This window comes from Carcharhinus amblyrhynchos, chromosome 8, assembly GCF_965287045.1.
Source record: "Carcharhinus amblyrhynchos chromosome 8, sCarAmb.v2.hapA, whole genome shotgun sequence".
Lineage (NCBI taxonomy): Eukaryota > Metazoa > Chordata > Chondrichthyes > Carcharhiniformes > Carcharhinidae > Carcharhinus > Carcharhinus amblyrhynchos.
Window position 1 is genome coordinate 29,321,190 of NC_137331.1, and position 17,760 is coordinate 29,338,949.

Below are 17,760 nucleotides of genomic sequence, written 5' to 3' on the forward strand. Positions count from 1 at the left end.
CTCCCCTTGTTCTTCTAAATTCCAGCCTGAACCGTTCAATCTCTCTTCATTTGAAAACCCTCCCCAATCTCTGGAATCAATCTAGTGAACCTTGCTGAAATGCCTCCAATGCCACTACATCTTTGCTCAAATAAGGGGACCAAGACTGTGCATAATTCACGTCTCTACAATCACCAGACTCAGCTATTCAAATGCACTCCTGGCTGGTTCCATATTCTATGCTTCATAAACTGGAGGCGAATTAAAATTGTGCTGCCTACATCCTAATCACCAGACTCAGCTACCAAACAGCACTCACTTAGCGATAACCTGCTCACTGACTCTCAGTTTGGGTTCCGTCTGGGTCACTCAGCTCCTGATCCCATTACAGCCTTGGTTAAAACAGACAAGAGCTGAACATCAGAGATAAAGTGAGTATGAATGCAGCAAGACATGTAGTCCAATCCCCTTGTATTCCAATCCTCCTGCACTAAAGGCCAGCATGACATTTGCCTTCCTAATTGCTTGCATGTTAACTTTTATGTATTTATAATATGAGCAAACTCAAATCTCTACATTGAATGAAAGACCGTAATCTATTAAAACATAGGGGCTCAGATTTTTTAAGAAACAATGCTATTGAATTAATTCCAGCAACTAAATTACACGGACAAAGAGCACAATCAAGTTTTTATGAATATTTTGTTCATCAGTTACAGGCAACACAGGCAAAGAATTTTTTTTTATTCATCACTAGCTGCTCCAAGGTCATTGAGACTAATTATGCATCAACATAAGAAATAGGAGGAGTAGGCCATCTAGCCCTTTGAGCCTGCCCCGCCATTCAACAAGATCATGGCTGATCTGAAGTGGATCAGTTCCACTTTCCTGCTTTCTCCCCATAGCCCTAAATTCCCTCGTCTTTCAGAAACCTATCTACCCATGACTTAAATATATTCAAAGAGATAGCCTCCACCACTTCAATGGGCAGAGAATTCCAGAGACTGACACCCTTTGAGTGAAGAAGTTCCTCCTCAACTCCGATCTAAACTGCCCCCCCCCCCCCCTTTATTTTGAGGCTGTGCCCTCTAGTTCTGCTTTCCTTCCTAAGTGGGAAGAATCTCTACCTCTACCCTATCTGGCCCCTTCATTATCTTATATGTCTCTATAAGATTCCCCCCTCAGACTTCTAAACTACAACAAGTACAGACCTAGTTTATTCAATCTCTCCTCATAGGCTAGCCCCCTCATCTCCGGTATCAGCCTAGTGAACCTTCTCTGCACTCCCTCCAAGGCCAATATATCCTTTTGCAAATGCGGTGACCAAAACTGCACACAGTATTCCAGTTGTGGCCTCACCAGTGCCCTGTACAGTTGCAGCAAGACCTCCTTGCTTTTGTATTCTATCCCCCTCGCAATAAAGGCCAACATTCCATTTGCCTTCTTGATCACCTGCTGCACCTGCAGACTGGGCTTTTGCGATTCGTGCACAAGGACCCTCAGGTCCCTCTGCACCATAGCATGCTGCAGCTTTTCACCCTTTAAATAATAATCCCTCCTACTATTATTTCTACCAAAGTGGATAACCTCACATTTGCTAACATTATACTCCATCTGACAGGTCCTCGCCCACTCGCTCAGCCTATCCAGATCTCTCTTCAGACTTTCCACACCTTCCACACAAGAGATTAGAATCACATGTATGCTTCACCAGGGAGTAGATTCTGTTCTCCGAGAGATCAAGAATGAATTCAGTTTTTAACAACAATCCTGGTGCTCTTATGGTTATTCTGCATTCAAAATTACAATATTAACTGAGTTCAGGCTCACAACCTACCCTGGTGGGATCTGAAAGTACAGCCTGTGGCTTGCTTGTCCTGCAACAACCAATGTAACTGATCATGTTACTGGATTAGCATTTGTGAAGCAATCGAAAATTGAAATACAACATACCTGCCCAGCTGTGTAAATTGCCACATTGCGCTCATTCTGGCCAAGGAAGGCAACACTACTTGTAGGAAAGTTATGCTCCTGTTCAGCTTTCCCTGTAGCTAGATCAAAGATACAGTAGCGTACCCAGCTACCCGTCTTCAGCACAGTATGAACACCTGGTAGAGTAGTTACAATAGACATGAGGAGATCAGACATCTATTGGGTGACCATCTCTTATACAAACATCCCATCCCGTAGTTACCTTAGCAAATAATGGGTCCAAATTACAGATTAAGCCCTGTTAAGTAAATTACTTTGTTATTTTGATCATACACTAATCCAATTAAAGCGTACAAATGAATTTTTTAAATAAAGAGCAATGATTTGCAAGTTTGCGGATGATGTATGCTGGTTTCAACAAGGTGCTAGAAGGCAGCTGAAATCTGAAGCAAAACGCCACAATGACAACACAAGTCTTCCATTTTCTTTACAATTATAAGCCACAGCGATACTGTTAGATTTATAGAGTACAAGGGCAGCTGTTGCACTTACCCTTGGAATCCACATTCACTGCAAGGATCTCTGCTTTGTCTGGGATAGTCAGCTTTTTAGGGGTGCGCTGGAAACAGTCTGGAATCTTTGGTGTCCCACCTGTTTTCACAACCTGAAGCAATATAAAGAAGAAACAAGATATAAACTGTAATCAGTATGTTGTAGCGAGAAGCTCCGCTAAAGTTTTCAGTTATAATAGCTTCATCATAAACAGTCATGATTCTACATGCATACTTTACAACCCTTTTACCTCCCAGCAAAAACAATACACCACACTTCTACACATAGATCCATCAGAATCATGGAAGGAAGAATAAATGAAACAGTTGGTTACCCACAACACAGCTGAAGGTGCCCAGAAAATGGACGAGCAATACCAGCATGAAGCAAGTGGCTATTGGGGAGGGAGAAAAGAGTTAAGTGCACAGATGCAGCAGGAGATAGGAAGAGGAAGAGGCAGAGGGGGGGGGACGGACAGAGAAGAGGCAGGGGGGGGGGACGGACAGAGAAGAGGCAGGGGGGGGGGACGGACAGAGAAGAGGCGGGGGGGGGGGGACAGAGAAGAGGCGGGGGGGGGGGGACGGACAGAGAAGAGGCAGAGGGGGGGACGGACAGAGAAGAGGCAGAGGGGGGGACGGACAGAGAAGAGGCAGAGGGGGGGACGGACAGAGAAGAGGCAGAGGGGGGGACGGACAGAGAAGAGGCAGAGGGGGGGACGGACAGAGAAGAGGCAGAGGGGGGGACGGACAGAGAAGAGGCAGAGGGGGGGACAGGTCAGCAGGTATTTCAAAGAAGAATGGGAGATTGTGACATTTGCCAGGTTGAACTGTTCAGCAGACAAGGGATTAACAGGCAGCAAGGAGAAGGGGGAAGAATGCTTTATGTGTCCACCTCCATTTTACCTGCAGACTGCACTTGGTTTTAATCCTTGTGTGCAATGTTGCACAAGGTCAGCTAGTTTGAAATTCACACTGAGATGACTCAAGAAAATCCAAATCTTGACATGAAAACTTACCAGAAATAACATAAGCTGGTACGTGCCAGCCCAATTTATTCAAAGGTACTCTCTGAACATCTTCAGATTGAGCACAAATCCAACTAGGGGCCAGTTAGATTAGTGTGGCAACTTTATAATGTCACAACACAAAAATACATATAAAGGAAGTTAAAATGTGAAAGGAAACCACAAAAAATGTGGCATTGGTGGAAAGCTTTATAAGTGGGAGATTCAAAAAAATAGGAATGAGGAAATTATTAAACTATGAAGGATATAAAGGCACATTCAGAGAAAGCATACGCCATCATGAGATGAAATAAGCAAGCTTTAAGTAGAGAAGATGGAAACACTAGGTAAATCTTTCGTCTGTTTTCAGATGAAATGCAGATACTAGGATGGTAGAATGAGAAGAGGTGGATGACAAACTGTTAGCAGAAGTTGCTATTCAAAGAGGCAAACTAGTTACACAAGCTTGTGGTAGGTATAGACAAGTCCCTAGAATCTGGATATCTACAGGACCTGAAGAGAAACTAGGAAGGAATAGCTTATGTACAGACATTTTTCCAAAGTCCATGGAAAGGAAACTTTTGTCAGAGAATTGAAGTGTGTGGACGTGGCTTCCTTTTCAAAAGGGACAGGGAGCACTAAACTAGAAAGACAAGAAATTATACATTTCAGTTGTCGATAATCTACTGAAATGCAGAATACAATTGTTTAAGCGCTTGGCAAAACAAGTGGTTATTGGGGCTATTCAGTATGGATGCCTAAAAGGCAATATTTTGCTTGACCATTTTATGGAATTATTGAAGGGAAAAAAACAGTGGGAACAACTAAAAGTGCAGAAGATATATTTTGTAGGAGTTCTTTTTAAAAATTCATAACTTTCAGAAAGCATTTGATACTGGACAAGAAATTGAAACACAAGGTTGTGGCTGGATGGACAGAAAGAGAGGACATGAAGCAAAGGGCAGCTGCAAAGGGAGTTTCTTGGACCGAAAAGATATATTTCGTGTTTCTCTATGGGGCTGTGTGTTGAAGCAGCTTATTAGCAAAATCACAATTATCTGGACTGCTTGATTAGACCGAAGAATACCGAAGCTTATTGATGATAAATAGCATCATGTGATAACCATAAAGATTGCAGGTGGACCTAAGTAAGATGTCAGGATAAGCAGATAGATGACAAACAGTTCAATACAGAAAACCATGAATTAATATCTCTTTACAGTAGAGTGTGGGAGAACAGAAATGGACATCAAAATGATAACTTAAGTAGAACAAAGGAGCAAACACTGATCTTGGGTGCACAGGTCATTAAGAGTGACAACATGAACAGGCTAAAGCAATTCTTGACTTTACATCTACAACATAAACACAAGATCTTAGTTATAACTCAGCTGCAGTACGAGGCACAGATTTAGACACTCCATTATAAAAAGGAGAAAAAGTAATGGAAAATTTGCAATTCAGGCTATCTAATACATTTCTTAGGATCAGAGGTTACAGTAATGGAAAGAGACTTATTTTAGGATGTTTTCCACTACAGCAAAGGGGTGACCTGAATATAAAGGGATAATAATAATAATAATGATCATCAATTGTTTCCACAGATCGATGAGACAGTAACAAGGCAGCACTGATGTTTAAAAACAAAAATAATTCAATGGACAGTTAAAAAATATTTACAGTCAGGGTGGTTAGAATTTGCACTTCTCTGACATAGTCAATTAATTCTCAAAGGAAATTAGAGAGTAATTTAAAAAAGCTTATTAAAGGATATGAGGAGTAAGCAGGAGTGTAAAATTAGAAGCCTTGCGTGGACTAAAATGTGGCCTAGCACTGACAGTCAAAAGATCTGTTTCTGTACTGTCATATTTTATATATAATGCTGGGGGCCTGCTGGACATAGTGTAAATGAGTGCTAAACTTCTGAGACTGGTGAAAATTTCACAAGAAAAGCAACGTGCTCACACCACTCAAACGTCATGCCATCAGTTCACTTATGTAATAACTGACAGCTCCAGGCATCAACATGGACACATGCAGGAGCCACAGAGGTATGAGCAGATAATGTTGTACAAGTGAAACTTTAAAACCACACAGAAGTCAAATAGAGGAACAAAAATTCTTAGAGCATCTGAAAGCTTCCAAAAAGGGAGCTCAACCCACTTGCAGCCTTTGCCATGGCTGAATGGGGGAATGGGCAAAAGCCTGCAAGAAAATGACAGGTCAGTCCTGTGCCTGAACATACTTCACAGTAGCTTAAGTCAAGGTTGTGTTGTATAAGGTAGCTGTCATTCTGCAGTATGGTTCCCACAAGTTTATGTGGTTGACTTTTAACTGCCCTCTGAAATGGCCTAGCAAACCACTCAATTCAAGGGCAATTAGGGATGGGCAAATGCTGGCCTTGCTATTAATGGCAAGATCCAACAAAATATGGGGAAAAAATGCCCAGCGAAAGGTGCGGCAGCCAACTCACACTGGCACTGGTTGTGCCGACTCATGATTGCACAGTCATTGAAGGCAACTCAGATGATGTAGCTCTACATCTGGCTGTGATGACCCAGACCATGGCAAGAAAATTTCCAACAGGCTCTGCCTGGTAGATGCAATAGATAATGCCTGCAAATATGCTCGGAAGATGTTCCCCCGGTGTGCCTTCTTTCATGTACTACTAAAAGTATGACATACTATTATCGGGCTACTTCTAAAGAATCATCTAACATTACAGGTAGTCAAAGCATTAACATGTCAACAGTACCATTGGGTTGGGTATCCCAGTTTCTTATGGAAATAGGAGCCACCACATGCACTAATTATCTGCCAAAGCAAGGTCTAGTCACCTCTGTCTGCAGATTCGGGTGTGAGGGTACTGCTGGGTGGGCACAGAATACCTCACGTGCAGTCTGACCTGGTTGGCATCCTTCCGTTGGTCCTCGTTTTCCAAACACGTTAGATAGGGAGGATTCCCACTGGAGAACCCATTGGTACCAATAATAGTGCTGGGAGTAAAACAAAAAATACTCTAATTGTCACAAAGGCTCAAGATTTCCTAATTGCTAGCAGAAAAAAATAAAACTGGTGCAGAGAAGACTTTAAAACGGTTGAATGTTTTTTTCAAATTACTGGTCATACATAGGTCAGCACTCAACCCTAGATTGCCTATTAAATACAAGCAGAACTGGCACTGATGCTGACCCAGTTTGATAGCAAGAAAGCTCCAAATAACAACCAAAATGTGCATAGGGGTAGAGAATCCACATTACAGGTATCCACCCTTTTTCCACCCTAGTCAGCAAAAAAGCCGTAATGAATTCACATTACAGTGGAAGACCCTTTCTGCTCTTAATTTGTTAGTGCTCAGATTTGTGTGCATATTGTCAAATTAACTTTTGATCCAAAAGTACACTAATAATTTCAATCACTGAAAATTTTAAAGTTGGAAGTGGTGCTTGCATTAATTTACAATTTAGTATTTGAGTTTTTCACTGGAGAGGAAAGACACACCATCAAATGTGTGGTGGATAAAAATGCAGAAATATGCTTTCCAAGTTAAACCTATTACTGCTCATAAGAACTTGAGTTGTTAGTTTATGGAATAGAACTAACAGCTAAAACAGTAAACGCTAACTTCATTGAACTATTCAATTTGGCAAGAACTCAAATTAGAATTGAAAAATATGGGTTGAGAGGAGAAAGATCATAAATGCAAGATTGGCTTTAAAAAGAGCAGCTTGAAGGTTATTGTTTATTTTTTATTATTCTCATATTTATTCTGGGTTTTTTTATTCGGAGTCTGCAGTGAATTTCCACATGAGGAATGCATATGGTTGATTTCTGCAGCAGATTCCCATATAAATTATCTGGTGCTGAGCCACACAGATGAGGATGGTACACTGGTTTCATCAAGTAATGCCAAGCGTGGAGTGCTACAACTGTATTAGCACAAGAACTTTCTGTAATAGGATTGGGTAGTGTGTGGAGAAGTTGAAGAGAAATAAGCAGAAGACCCACATCTGATCCTAAAAGGAAAGTAAATGTGTTCGGCTCTGCTGGGATTTGTCATGGGTAATATTTAGGCTCTAAGAACAGGCATTTAAGCAAGCTACCAAAGTCTTCGGATGTATAACTCATTTTGGTTGGATCAACTGCTAGTAATTACTGAGTTTAGCAAAATCAAAATAGAAAATGTTAAAATTTAAAAACTGAAGCTGCAGTTTTACTTGAAACTGTCTAGCCAATGTTTTAAGGAGCCACCTTGAACTCAGTTATACACCTACAACTCAATCCCCACTTCGCCAGTATATCCACACAAGAGTTACGTAATATTTAATAACCGGTTTGACAATACTTACTTGTAGCTCATCAATTCGAAGTAGCCTACAGTCTTGCAGAAGGGATGTTGGATCAGCATCTGTACTAGGACAGCTCTGATTACTGACACTGCTAGAAGTCCCAGGAAATTTCACAGCAACATAGGCACCATCCACCTTCAATACCTTTTGGAGAAATTAAAGTGCATTTTGTTGACATCACTGCTGGAATTATATCAACATAATGAAAGGCCAGATCTTGCTGGAAAAATAATGGCATGCTAAGACTGTACGCCATTATTCACATACAAGTCGGCCAGCAAGTTGAAAGATATGCGCAAGCTGCAAAAATCAAAACGCACTAGCTGATTTATACTGCTCTGCTGTTTTCTTCACACAAACTCTCCCATCTTTGGCCTTCCTGTTTTTTTTAAAGACTTGCTGAATTTGCAAGTTAGTTGGCCATTAAACCTGCTGCTGATTGTAAGCATACGCATCCATTAATGATGTGCAGATTTTTCATGTGATGCTGATCAACCTCTCTGGCCCAGAATGGGAACAACTCATTTCATTCCTATATTTAGTCCAATTTTAATGTTATTTCTCCTGTCTTTTTCATTCCCATGATCCAATTTTTCCTTTCTATACTAGATTTGACTAATTCACCACCTATTCCATCACTTTCACAATCCTTAAATTCCATTCGTTAAGGAGAGCACTGCTTGTCCGACCTTTCACTAAGGATTCCTCTTGCCCTCGTTATCAGTTTGCATGTCCAGTTTTGTTTTTGCACTGAAGGACACAGGAAAGTTCAATTAATGTAGTACCCCACTGGGGCAAGATCCAGCCCATAGAATCTCTTGAAATATTATTCACCGATTCACAAACAGTATCTATACCATAGGGATCCCAAAATTCAGAATTTCAATAAGCCAGCTGATATTTTTATTACAATGACAAACATCTTTAAATGAATAAATCAAGTTACTATGACTCAGTTACTGTAGGATGTCAGCGCAACCAAAACATAATGCACTTGCCACTAATTTGAGAGACAAAGCTGCTAGATTCTCTGCTTCACACTTGTTGCTTGGCTAGAAACTACTTACCAAAATGGTTTCCTGAGGTTGTGTTTTAAACTATTGCCATAAAAAAACGTGCGTCATTTGTGTTTAGTTAAATTTTGCACCACTGTTACTTCAAGAATTAAAAGTGGCGCACAAACCATCACATTTTAACAACACGGTTACTCAGTGTATAGCCAATCGATAAGAGAAACTATTAATTGGCTTCCACTGTAAAAAGATCAGATGGCAAAATGTGAATGCATAAATTTGAAATAATTTCTGTGGTTTATATACACTACTGGCAGTTGTCGTTAGTGAGAGTCAAGGTATACTTTTATGTAAACAATTACGATTGGAGTCACTCTCCTCCCATCAAGTTTATTATTCAGTATTGACATAACACCAAATATATCAATTTTCATACCTTCCCTACTGGTACATTTTTAACATCTTCAACAAATACCACTTCTCTAAGTGGCCACTGTTCTTCATTTACTTTCTCTTCCTCTTTAGGTGCTGGAGTGGAACGTCTGCGCTCTGTATTAGAAGAAAGAGTTAACCAATCATACCTGAGCAGTTACAATATAATATTTATTAAAAACTGTCCTGATACACAATTCACTAGTACTAGTGAACTGTACTAGCACTGGTATGGAAGGACTGGGTTATGAGGAAAGATTGGGTAAATTGGGACTGTGTTCCTTAGAAAGGCAGAGATTGAGGGGGGATCTAATAGAGGTGTATAAGATAATGAAGGGTACAGATAGAGTAAACAGTGGCAAGCTTTTTCCTAGATTGGAGACAAATATCACAAGGGGCCACGGGCTTAAGGTGAGGGGGGTGACGTATAATTTGGATGCTAGCGGGAGGTTTTTCCACACAGAGGGTCATGGGGGTATGGAATGTACTGCAAAGTAAGGTGGTGGAGACAGGCACGCTGGGCTTGTTTAAGATTTACTTAGATAGACGCATGAGCGAAATAGGGATGGAGGGTTATCGGAGACTGTTTTAAATAAAGATCAGAGCCTCGGGATATTCCTGGAAATCAACTGTTACATGTTGACGTTTTTCTCTTTTACGCCACAGCTGCGTCGGTCCACCTTGTTGTCTAATGAGGGGCATACACGCGGTGGGTCGTGCATGGGCTGCTCTTGGATGTTTCAAGAGTAGCCTAGTACTTTGCGTATGCTTAAGCTGGACCAGCAGATGGGCACCACGACAGCTCAGTGACTATCACTGTTTGCTGTGCAGACACATGGATTTGGGCCAGTATCTGTGGAAGTTTGCGCGTTCTCCCTATGGTTGCGTACGTTTCCTCCCACACCCCAAAGATGTGCTCTTAGGCTAACTGGTGTAACAAATTGTCCCTAAATTATTCTCCCCTTAATCTGGTTTCCAATGGGGGTACCATAAGCATAGACATGGGTCAAGGGTGGAGGAGGAAAAGCACATTGTTAAAATGGTGGCGCAGGCTCGTTGGGCCAAAGGGCCTGTTTCCCGTGCTGTGTTGTTCTTTGTACTAACAAAATGAAACACTATCTCTGCTGCTTGTGTTTATGGTTACTGAATCTCAGCACAGGAAGCAATCTGGCCCACCCTACCTCTACCAGATCCTAGAAAGAACCAACAATCGTTTTCCATAGTTTTATCCATATCCTTGCAATTTTGCTCTCTGCAAGTATTACCTAATGCCTTTTATAAAGATTACCATGAAATCTGCTTCCACCACCCTTTCAGGTTTGCATTTCAGATCATAACTGACCATTTGAAAACTGACAAACTACAGAATCTCTCCTTTTTTGTAATACTTACTATAGGGAAGTGATGCACTACTAGCAATAGAGGATGCATCACTGCAAGTGGATGCTGGAGATGGTGGTGGCCCCATTTCAGTCTTCACAGATTCCTGTTTGCTCTCAGTCCTGTATCAGAAAAATGACATTATATCCATATTTCAAAACAAGAGTTGTAGGCTATTCTACCATGAAGTTATATTCAGTAAAACTAATTCTGAACAATCCATTCAGATACGGGCAAATCAAAATAAAAGATGAATCATTTTAAATAAACTGATTCAACTCTTTATTAAAAGCAGATTATGCTAATCCAGAATCCACTTGTGCAATTATTCCAAAAAATTGGATTTTTTTCTTCATACAAAGATATGTTCTCAATATCACACTTGGAATGTGGTTGAACATGTTGATTTAACAATGAGTGAATTTAAGATCAGTCATTTTATTTCAATAAACTTTGAACTCAAACTGAGAAATAATGCTGAATTTTGCAGTGGAAATAGAAATGAGATCAACCACCTTCACCTTTAGTTACCTGGAAATCAGACAGTAACTTCCAGCAAATCATGCAGTTAAAATGAGAACGTGCCCAAGATGTGACTTCTTAAAGCTTCCCGAAGAAACACTACGTCACCTGACTCACTATTCAAAGACGTTTGGAGGTGAGAAAGTGAAATTTCTGTGCTTACCTGATACATATGCACTAGTATCACCAGGAAAATGTTGGAAATGGTAATTCTTAATTACAGCTAAATAACCATCCTGACCTTGAAAATTAACTTTTACAGTGTGAAGTCCAGTTCCTTCAGATTTTACCTACTGTTAAAGTTTTCAAAAATAAAATGCTGATTGATTGAGTTCATTTTTCCTGTTCACATTCCAGCAGTTCTGTAGAGGGGGTATCGATTTTTGTGTTTCTACTTTACACTAAGCCTTAGTCCAAAACCTCACAAAGTACCGCAAATGACTGGTTGTGTTCATTTGCCACAGAGCAAAACATGGCCTTAAGTGCTCAAAGGAGAGCAACATCGTGCATTGGACTAACATTTTAATAACTGATATCAAGTGCAGCTAAAACAAACTCAATTTTGTCTGTTGAGCAAGCATGTCACAGAACATGACAGTAACAAATTAGTCTTTTTCTAGTGCAGGAAGGAGGATGCAAGCAAAAGAGAAAAAATGTTAATACATTTACAAAATTCAATGTCAAAGGACATCGGAAATTCACATTACATCATACTAGATATTAATGGAGTTAAGATTTTAGGATTTATTTAGAAAGCACAAAATGGTTCTCCTGATGCAGTGCAAAAAAAATCCAAAGGGAGCATGCATTGAAGAATAAATACTTCAATCTAAACTGTGCCTTTCAAGTTAAAAGTTTTCGGGCAGCATTTCAGCTGAAATCTTTCATCTAACAAATGGCACCTCTGGTGAAGAAGCAGTTCCTCAATATTACACTGAAGAGCTAGCCTAAATAATGCTATCAAACCCTGACATGTGAATTGAATTCAGACAGTTTCAATACCAAGTGATGTGATTAGTAGGATTAATAAGTACTTAAAAGATTAACAATTAAATTTGCTGTCATTTAAAGGATTCCATAATTTTTTACTACATTTAATAAAGTTCATCCTGTAAAATTAGTGTTGGGTTTATTTTAGGAAGACACGTTTGGCCATGCTTTTGATTAATGAGTGTGATGGGGCTGATTGATAGTTTGCACTTCAAAACTCATACGTGGAATTAATCAAGACAATTGTTTTCAACCAATTAACATCAGATGTATAACCGTGCTCAATCGACACAAAGGCACTGCACACATGGGTGGTGGATTAAGGACATTACATATATCCAGCCTAAGACATTTCAAGTACAAACAAGGTATAGCATTGCATCAATGACTTACTTATTTTCAGTGCTTTTAGACAATTTTTCTAAGTTTTTCAAACTTTCTGGTGATCGCAGCTGGAACCGACAGCTGTCATTCATATTCCAAACGGACTCCATCAATACACCAACTTTTGGAATGCCAGCACTAATGGAAAAAGCTACTGCTCCAGCATGATAAAGTGGATTATTTCTCAAACACACCTAATGGAATAAAATTATATTTCTTCACTTGGCACTTAGTTTAGACACAACTAATTGATCCAATTTAACTTATTCAGCTTCTGTACATTTTAAGATGGAACTTAGTCTTTCAATTTGAATGCATACAGTGGAATCGCCTGCATAAAAGTACAACGCAAGCTTATCAGATTTAAAACACCCCCTTCCCTCTTCTGTAATACAACCATCTTATTCAGTTAATACATTTACAAAATTCAATGTCAAAGGGCATTTGAAGTTCACGTTACATCATACCACATACTAATGGAGTTAAGATTTTAGGATTTATTTAGAAAGCACAAAATGGTTCTTCTGACCTGTGTTCCAACAGTGATATTGGGCATTGATGAAATGCCTGCATTGGACTTTGGTTTTTTGTTTTTGGCTCTTGCCTTCTCAAGCATCTTTTTCCGTTGGCTGAAAGGCACTACTCCCCTAAACAGAAAGGAAAGTCACCTGATTTAGTAAACTGAGGTATAAAGTAGTTCATTATTACACTTGAGAACTGTTATAAAATTAGCTGCTAAGCAAGTACACTGAATGACTTCGTTTCTGTCAATCAGATGACTGCCTTCCCCAGAAAGTAAGAAAACAAGGCATCTAGGCTGGTGGACAGTGGACAGAGGGCAAATTTTCTTAGTCATATCCTGATAAATATTGTAAATGAATCACTGAAAAAACAAGATAAGAGTGGGGTTCCAATCCATAAAATTAAAATAAGATAAACCAGGATTATGGACAAGTTAGCTTGACATCAGTACAAAGTAAAATACTGAGTATCTTGAGAGAGAGAGCAGGGAGATGTTGGATACTGCAGAACATAAGAAAAAGGAGCAACAGTAAGTCATTTTTCTACTTGGATTGACTAATCAAAGCCAACATACATGCTTCACCAACATGCTGACATTTAAAAATACATTCAACACTCACCACCAATACAGGCTATTTTCCAGTTGGACACAGGTATATAGGGCACAACAATGCAAAGATATAATCTTTTCTCCTTGCAACTCCGGAAAAATCTGGGCACTGTGTTCCAGTTTAGAGGCTACAGAACACAAAGTCTCATCTACCCATGTGGCAACCTAGGACAAAGAGTACAAAGGCATATTGAAATCATGTTGATAAAGAAATTTACAGCCTCCCATTACACAGTTAAATGCCACTTGTAGTACATGAACACAGGATTTGTTGGTTCCCAAAATTTTGATGTACACCAAGATATTTGTTGCACCAACATATCACAACTACAGTTGCTGCAACAGCCTCAAAGTTCCGTCTGCTTTCCAAACAGCTCCAAAAAGGTTTTCAGGATTATTGGTAATAAATGAATACAGTGTTAAGTGTGTGCCTCCAACTCCCAATAACTAAAAGCACCTTCCAGTGTAGCACTAAACTATATTAAAGTTCAGAAAGTACCAGAAATCAGTACAGGTCTGCGCTCACTGGTGAACTGCAGCCTAGGTAGTGATTCGGGTGCCAGAACTGACCACAATAAATAGGGTAGGAGATTCCAACTTGATTACTATTCAGTGGACCTGGTCAGAAAGTGTGCATGCCTGGAAAAACAGTGGGCTGAGGTTTCGCTGGGGTATCGTCCCAACCCAATGTACGCAGATGAAAAACTTCACGCAGGTGAAAAAGTGGCAAAAATCCGCACAGAATCTCTCTTAAAAACTGCTCCATTAAATCACTGTTAGTTTGCCAACATAAACTGCTGATAAATATAAAGTGGCTTAAGAACTTCCACACAATCCAAATCAGTTACAGAACAGGGATTATTATATGCTGCGTGCTCATCATATCCCACAGACTGCATTCACACCCAGCTAGTACAATGAATATGGCTTCACAAGACAGCTACAGGGGAGGTGTGTGCGGGCAGCATGGAGGAATAAAAAAGTGAAGGAGTCCAAGCAAATATCTTTGAAAACAACACTTTCATTTTCAGACGGTAGTTGGAAGAACCAAAAATAAATATATGCCTGAGTTCTAGATCACATCCAACTGAAAATAAATCTGAGGAAATTCATGCAGCAATTTTCATCAACCTTATGTAGCTATTTCAGAAGAGCCGCTAGAACATCAACTTACCAAGCTACAGAACAGCCTCGGTAATTATTTAAAATCAGATCTGTATACAAGGCCAGCCCAAAATCAAAGGAACAAAATTAACATCCTGTGAAAGTCTGAAACAAATTTTATCAAATGCTGAATGCACAATGTCAAGTATACTTACTTTGCTATTCTCTGTTGTAACTGTGGCTCTAATACTATTGGCAGCCAGCAGGACAATCTTCTCATTGGTTAAGCTTAACTGCGTGGTTCGAGGATGATGCACAGAGGAATTCTTTAGGGTAGGAAGAAAATTTAAAACTCAGCACATAAACAGCTATATTCAGCAAGAATCAGATGCAAAACAAAAATTAAGATATTCATACCTGCGTATTTCTATAAGGTTCAGATTCATTCCACTTCCATTGGTACAATTCACCTTTATTGCTTACAGCTATAAGTTCTGAGTACAGGGCTCCAATTGCTACAAATTTGGTGCCATCCTGAGGGGAGGGGAGGTATAAAATAAAAAACAGGATTTAAAATTATTTATTTCTCTTGGACTTGGCTCAGAGCTATAGAACCCAACTTTGCTCACAGCAAGATTTGGACTAGCCACTATGATACATTACCTGGCAAAGTTGTTGTTTAACCTTGTATCATTGGCTTATTATAAATTCCAGAGGCAGAAGAGTTATATTAAATATTAGCCTCTACTGTGACAAGGCAAATGTCAGTCATAATAAAACCAATCTAGTCCCATATTAATACTTACCAGTTGTCTTTAAAGATAGTTCCCTAAAACTTATGGACTATACCAAAAATCCAGTGTTTTTCTCGAACACTTTAAATATACTCAAACACTTACCTCTTCCCCTCTCCAGAATCTGAATCCTTGCAGGTGCAATGATAGCCATAGCAAAATAAATGTATATTCCACCTTTCAATCAATTCAGTCACTTACATCGCTGTTCAACTGGAGACAAACTGTTTAACTAATTTCCCACCTCAATTAGAATAGCAACAGTATTATTTTTAAAGATTTAACCATTACGAAAGAACAATAGTTTCTAAGTTCTAATCAATTTTGTGATCTGAAATTTTGGTTAGAAAGTAATCCTTTTGCAGTCATGGGGCTATCTAAACACACAGGCCTGCAAAACTGCATATTTTTAGCTTTGGCCTTCCAGCATTTCAAACTGAAGTATAATCAGGATGCAAACTAGTTAAAATCAAATTTTGAAATCCATACCATTTTAGCTTTGCATCAACTGTAATAAGATTATTTATTAGTGTCACAAGTAGGCTGACATTAACAGTGCAATGAAGTTACCATGAAAATCCCCTAGTTGCCACACTTTGGCTCCTGTTCGAGTACACTGGGGGTTAATTTAACATGGCCAATGCACCTAACCAGCACATCTTTCAGGCTGTGGGAGAAAACCAGAGCACCTGGAGGAAACCCACACAGACATGGGGAGAACATGCAAACTCCACACAGGCAGTGACCCAAGCCAGGAATCGAACCTGGATCTCGGGCATTGAGGCAACAGTGCTAACCACTGTGCTACCGTACCACCCCAGGCCAAATCTGAAATAATAACTTAAAACATCAACAGCAAGTTTACATAACTGACAGCTGAATGCCAGCAAGTACAGTTCACTGCTTGCATACTCAAATTCTCTCAACAACCACGTGACATAAAGCTAAGTATTTACTCAAGCTGCCAGCCACGTCTCAAACCAAAGCAGCGTGTTCTTAAGTATATTAGCCGTGAGTCCAGTCATAAATCTCTTCAGAGGGGATTGGGATTTTGCTTTAAATAATTGTTCACAAATTTAAAACTGCTACTGAATAAGTGACACTTCCAAAATCTAATATTTGGCTTCAGTCAACCAAGGTTTTTTTTTCCAAAAACTCACCCGATCAGGCCACCACTGCAGTTCCTCCCCCAAGGAGACAGGGCTTTGGACTGGAAGGCTTTTCTTATCCAAGCTCGATTCACCTTCTCTGCTTGTGGAGCCTCGTTCATTATCAAATGAGGAACCATCAAGCCATCTCCTCTCACGTAAACGTAAAACTGACTCTCGTTCACGCAACAGATCGGAGTCTCTCTCTAAGGGAAGAAGGAGAACTGGTATGCAATGGGGTCACACCAGTGGAATAAAAATAAGCCAATCTCTAGGAAAACCCTCCACAGTACAACTAAAAGCAGTGTTACACAAAATAAGTGCGTAACAAATCTGCACTAAGCCAAACCTAATATAACGAAGACTATTACTGAAAGGAAAATCTCTTCTAATGTATATTAACTCTGATTATTCTCTCCTCTTCAAAAATAAAGACTTAGTTTAGGCCAACCCAAGTTACCTACCATTGCCTGTCAATAGGATAGGTAGTCAACTGCTTGCCAGCATAATGTAAATGACTGCTCGGTGTTCAAGAGCAGGCATATTGTTCTTGTCCAGCACTCACTCATTTCTTGGAAGACGACCCTCAAATGCTTCCCCTCCCCCGCCCAACCATTTATATTTCAGACAAATACTTAAGTTAAGCTTTAAATGCAAGATTACACAAACGAACGCCAAACATATCACATTTTGAAAATTTCTACAGTTCAAAGTATTGTATCCTCTTGACGTTTGAACAGATCACAGCAAACTGCATATTCTTTGTTGTTTTGCACATAATTAGACGACATTGATCTTGAATCAGTTACTGTTGCACATCCCATGATTTTCTTCATCAAGGAAGCAGCATCTTCAACTTTGGAATCAGATCATTTGAACTAACTCTTAAAAAATGATATTTGTGCATTTTAGATCAAAATGGCAAATGGGGAGCAATAGTTTGTCCATTACCTTTCAGTTCTGAAACAGTACATATATTAACAATGCAGGCCAAAACAAATATGCCAATTGATGACTGGCCATCTGTCACTCTATCACCGCATTAA

The 17,760-nt window shown here is 39.7% G+C and overlaps 1 protein-coding gene across 6 annotated transcripts in view; it reads right to left on the reverse strand.

Moving 5' to 3' along the window:
• ubr5 (ubiquitin protein ligase E3 component n-recognin 5) overlaps positions 1–17,760 on the reverse strand; it is a 140,865-nt gene that overhangs the window by 74,252 nt on the left and 48,853 nt on the right. For 3 of the 6 annotated variants that reach the window (XM_080193823.1, XM_080193821.1, XM_080193820.1), the window contains 12 exons: positions 16,727–16,938; positions 15,190–15,306; positions 14,988–15,098; positions 13,679–13,833; positions 13,066–13,183; positions 12,546–12,730; positions 10,653–10,762; positions 9,265–9,377; positions 7,816–7,959; positions 6,304–6,462; positions 2,464–2,575; positions 1,933–2,087 (listed from right to left, as the gene is read on the reverse strand). In XM_080193823.1, the coding sequence (XP_080049949.1) occupies positions 1,933–2,087; positions 2,464–2,575; positions 6,304–6,462; positions 7,816–7,959; positions 9,265–9,377; positions 10,653–10,762; positions 12,546–12,730; positions 13,066–13,183; positions 13,679–13,833; positions 14,988–15,098; positions 15,190–15,306; positions 16,727–16,938 (1,691 nt within the window). The remainder of the gene's footprint in view (positions 1–1,932; positions 2,088–2,463; positions 2,576–6,303; positions 6,463–7,815; positions 7,960–9,264; positions 9,378–10,652; positions 10,763–12,545; positions 12,731–13,065; positions 13,184–13,678; positions 13,834–14,987; positions 15,099–15,189; positions 15,307–16,726; positions 16,939–17,760) is intronic. The other 3 variants (XM_080193822.1, XM_080193825.1, XM_080193824.1) reach the window with 3 other exon arrangements.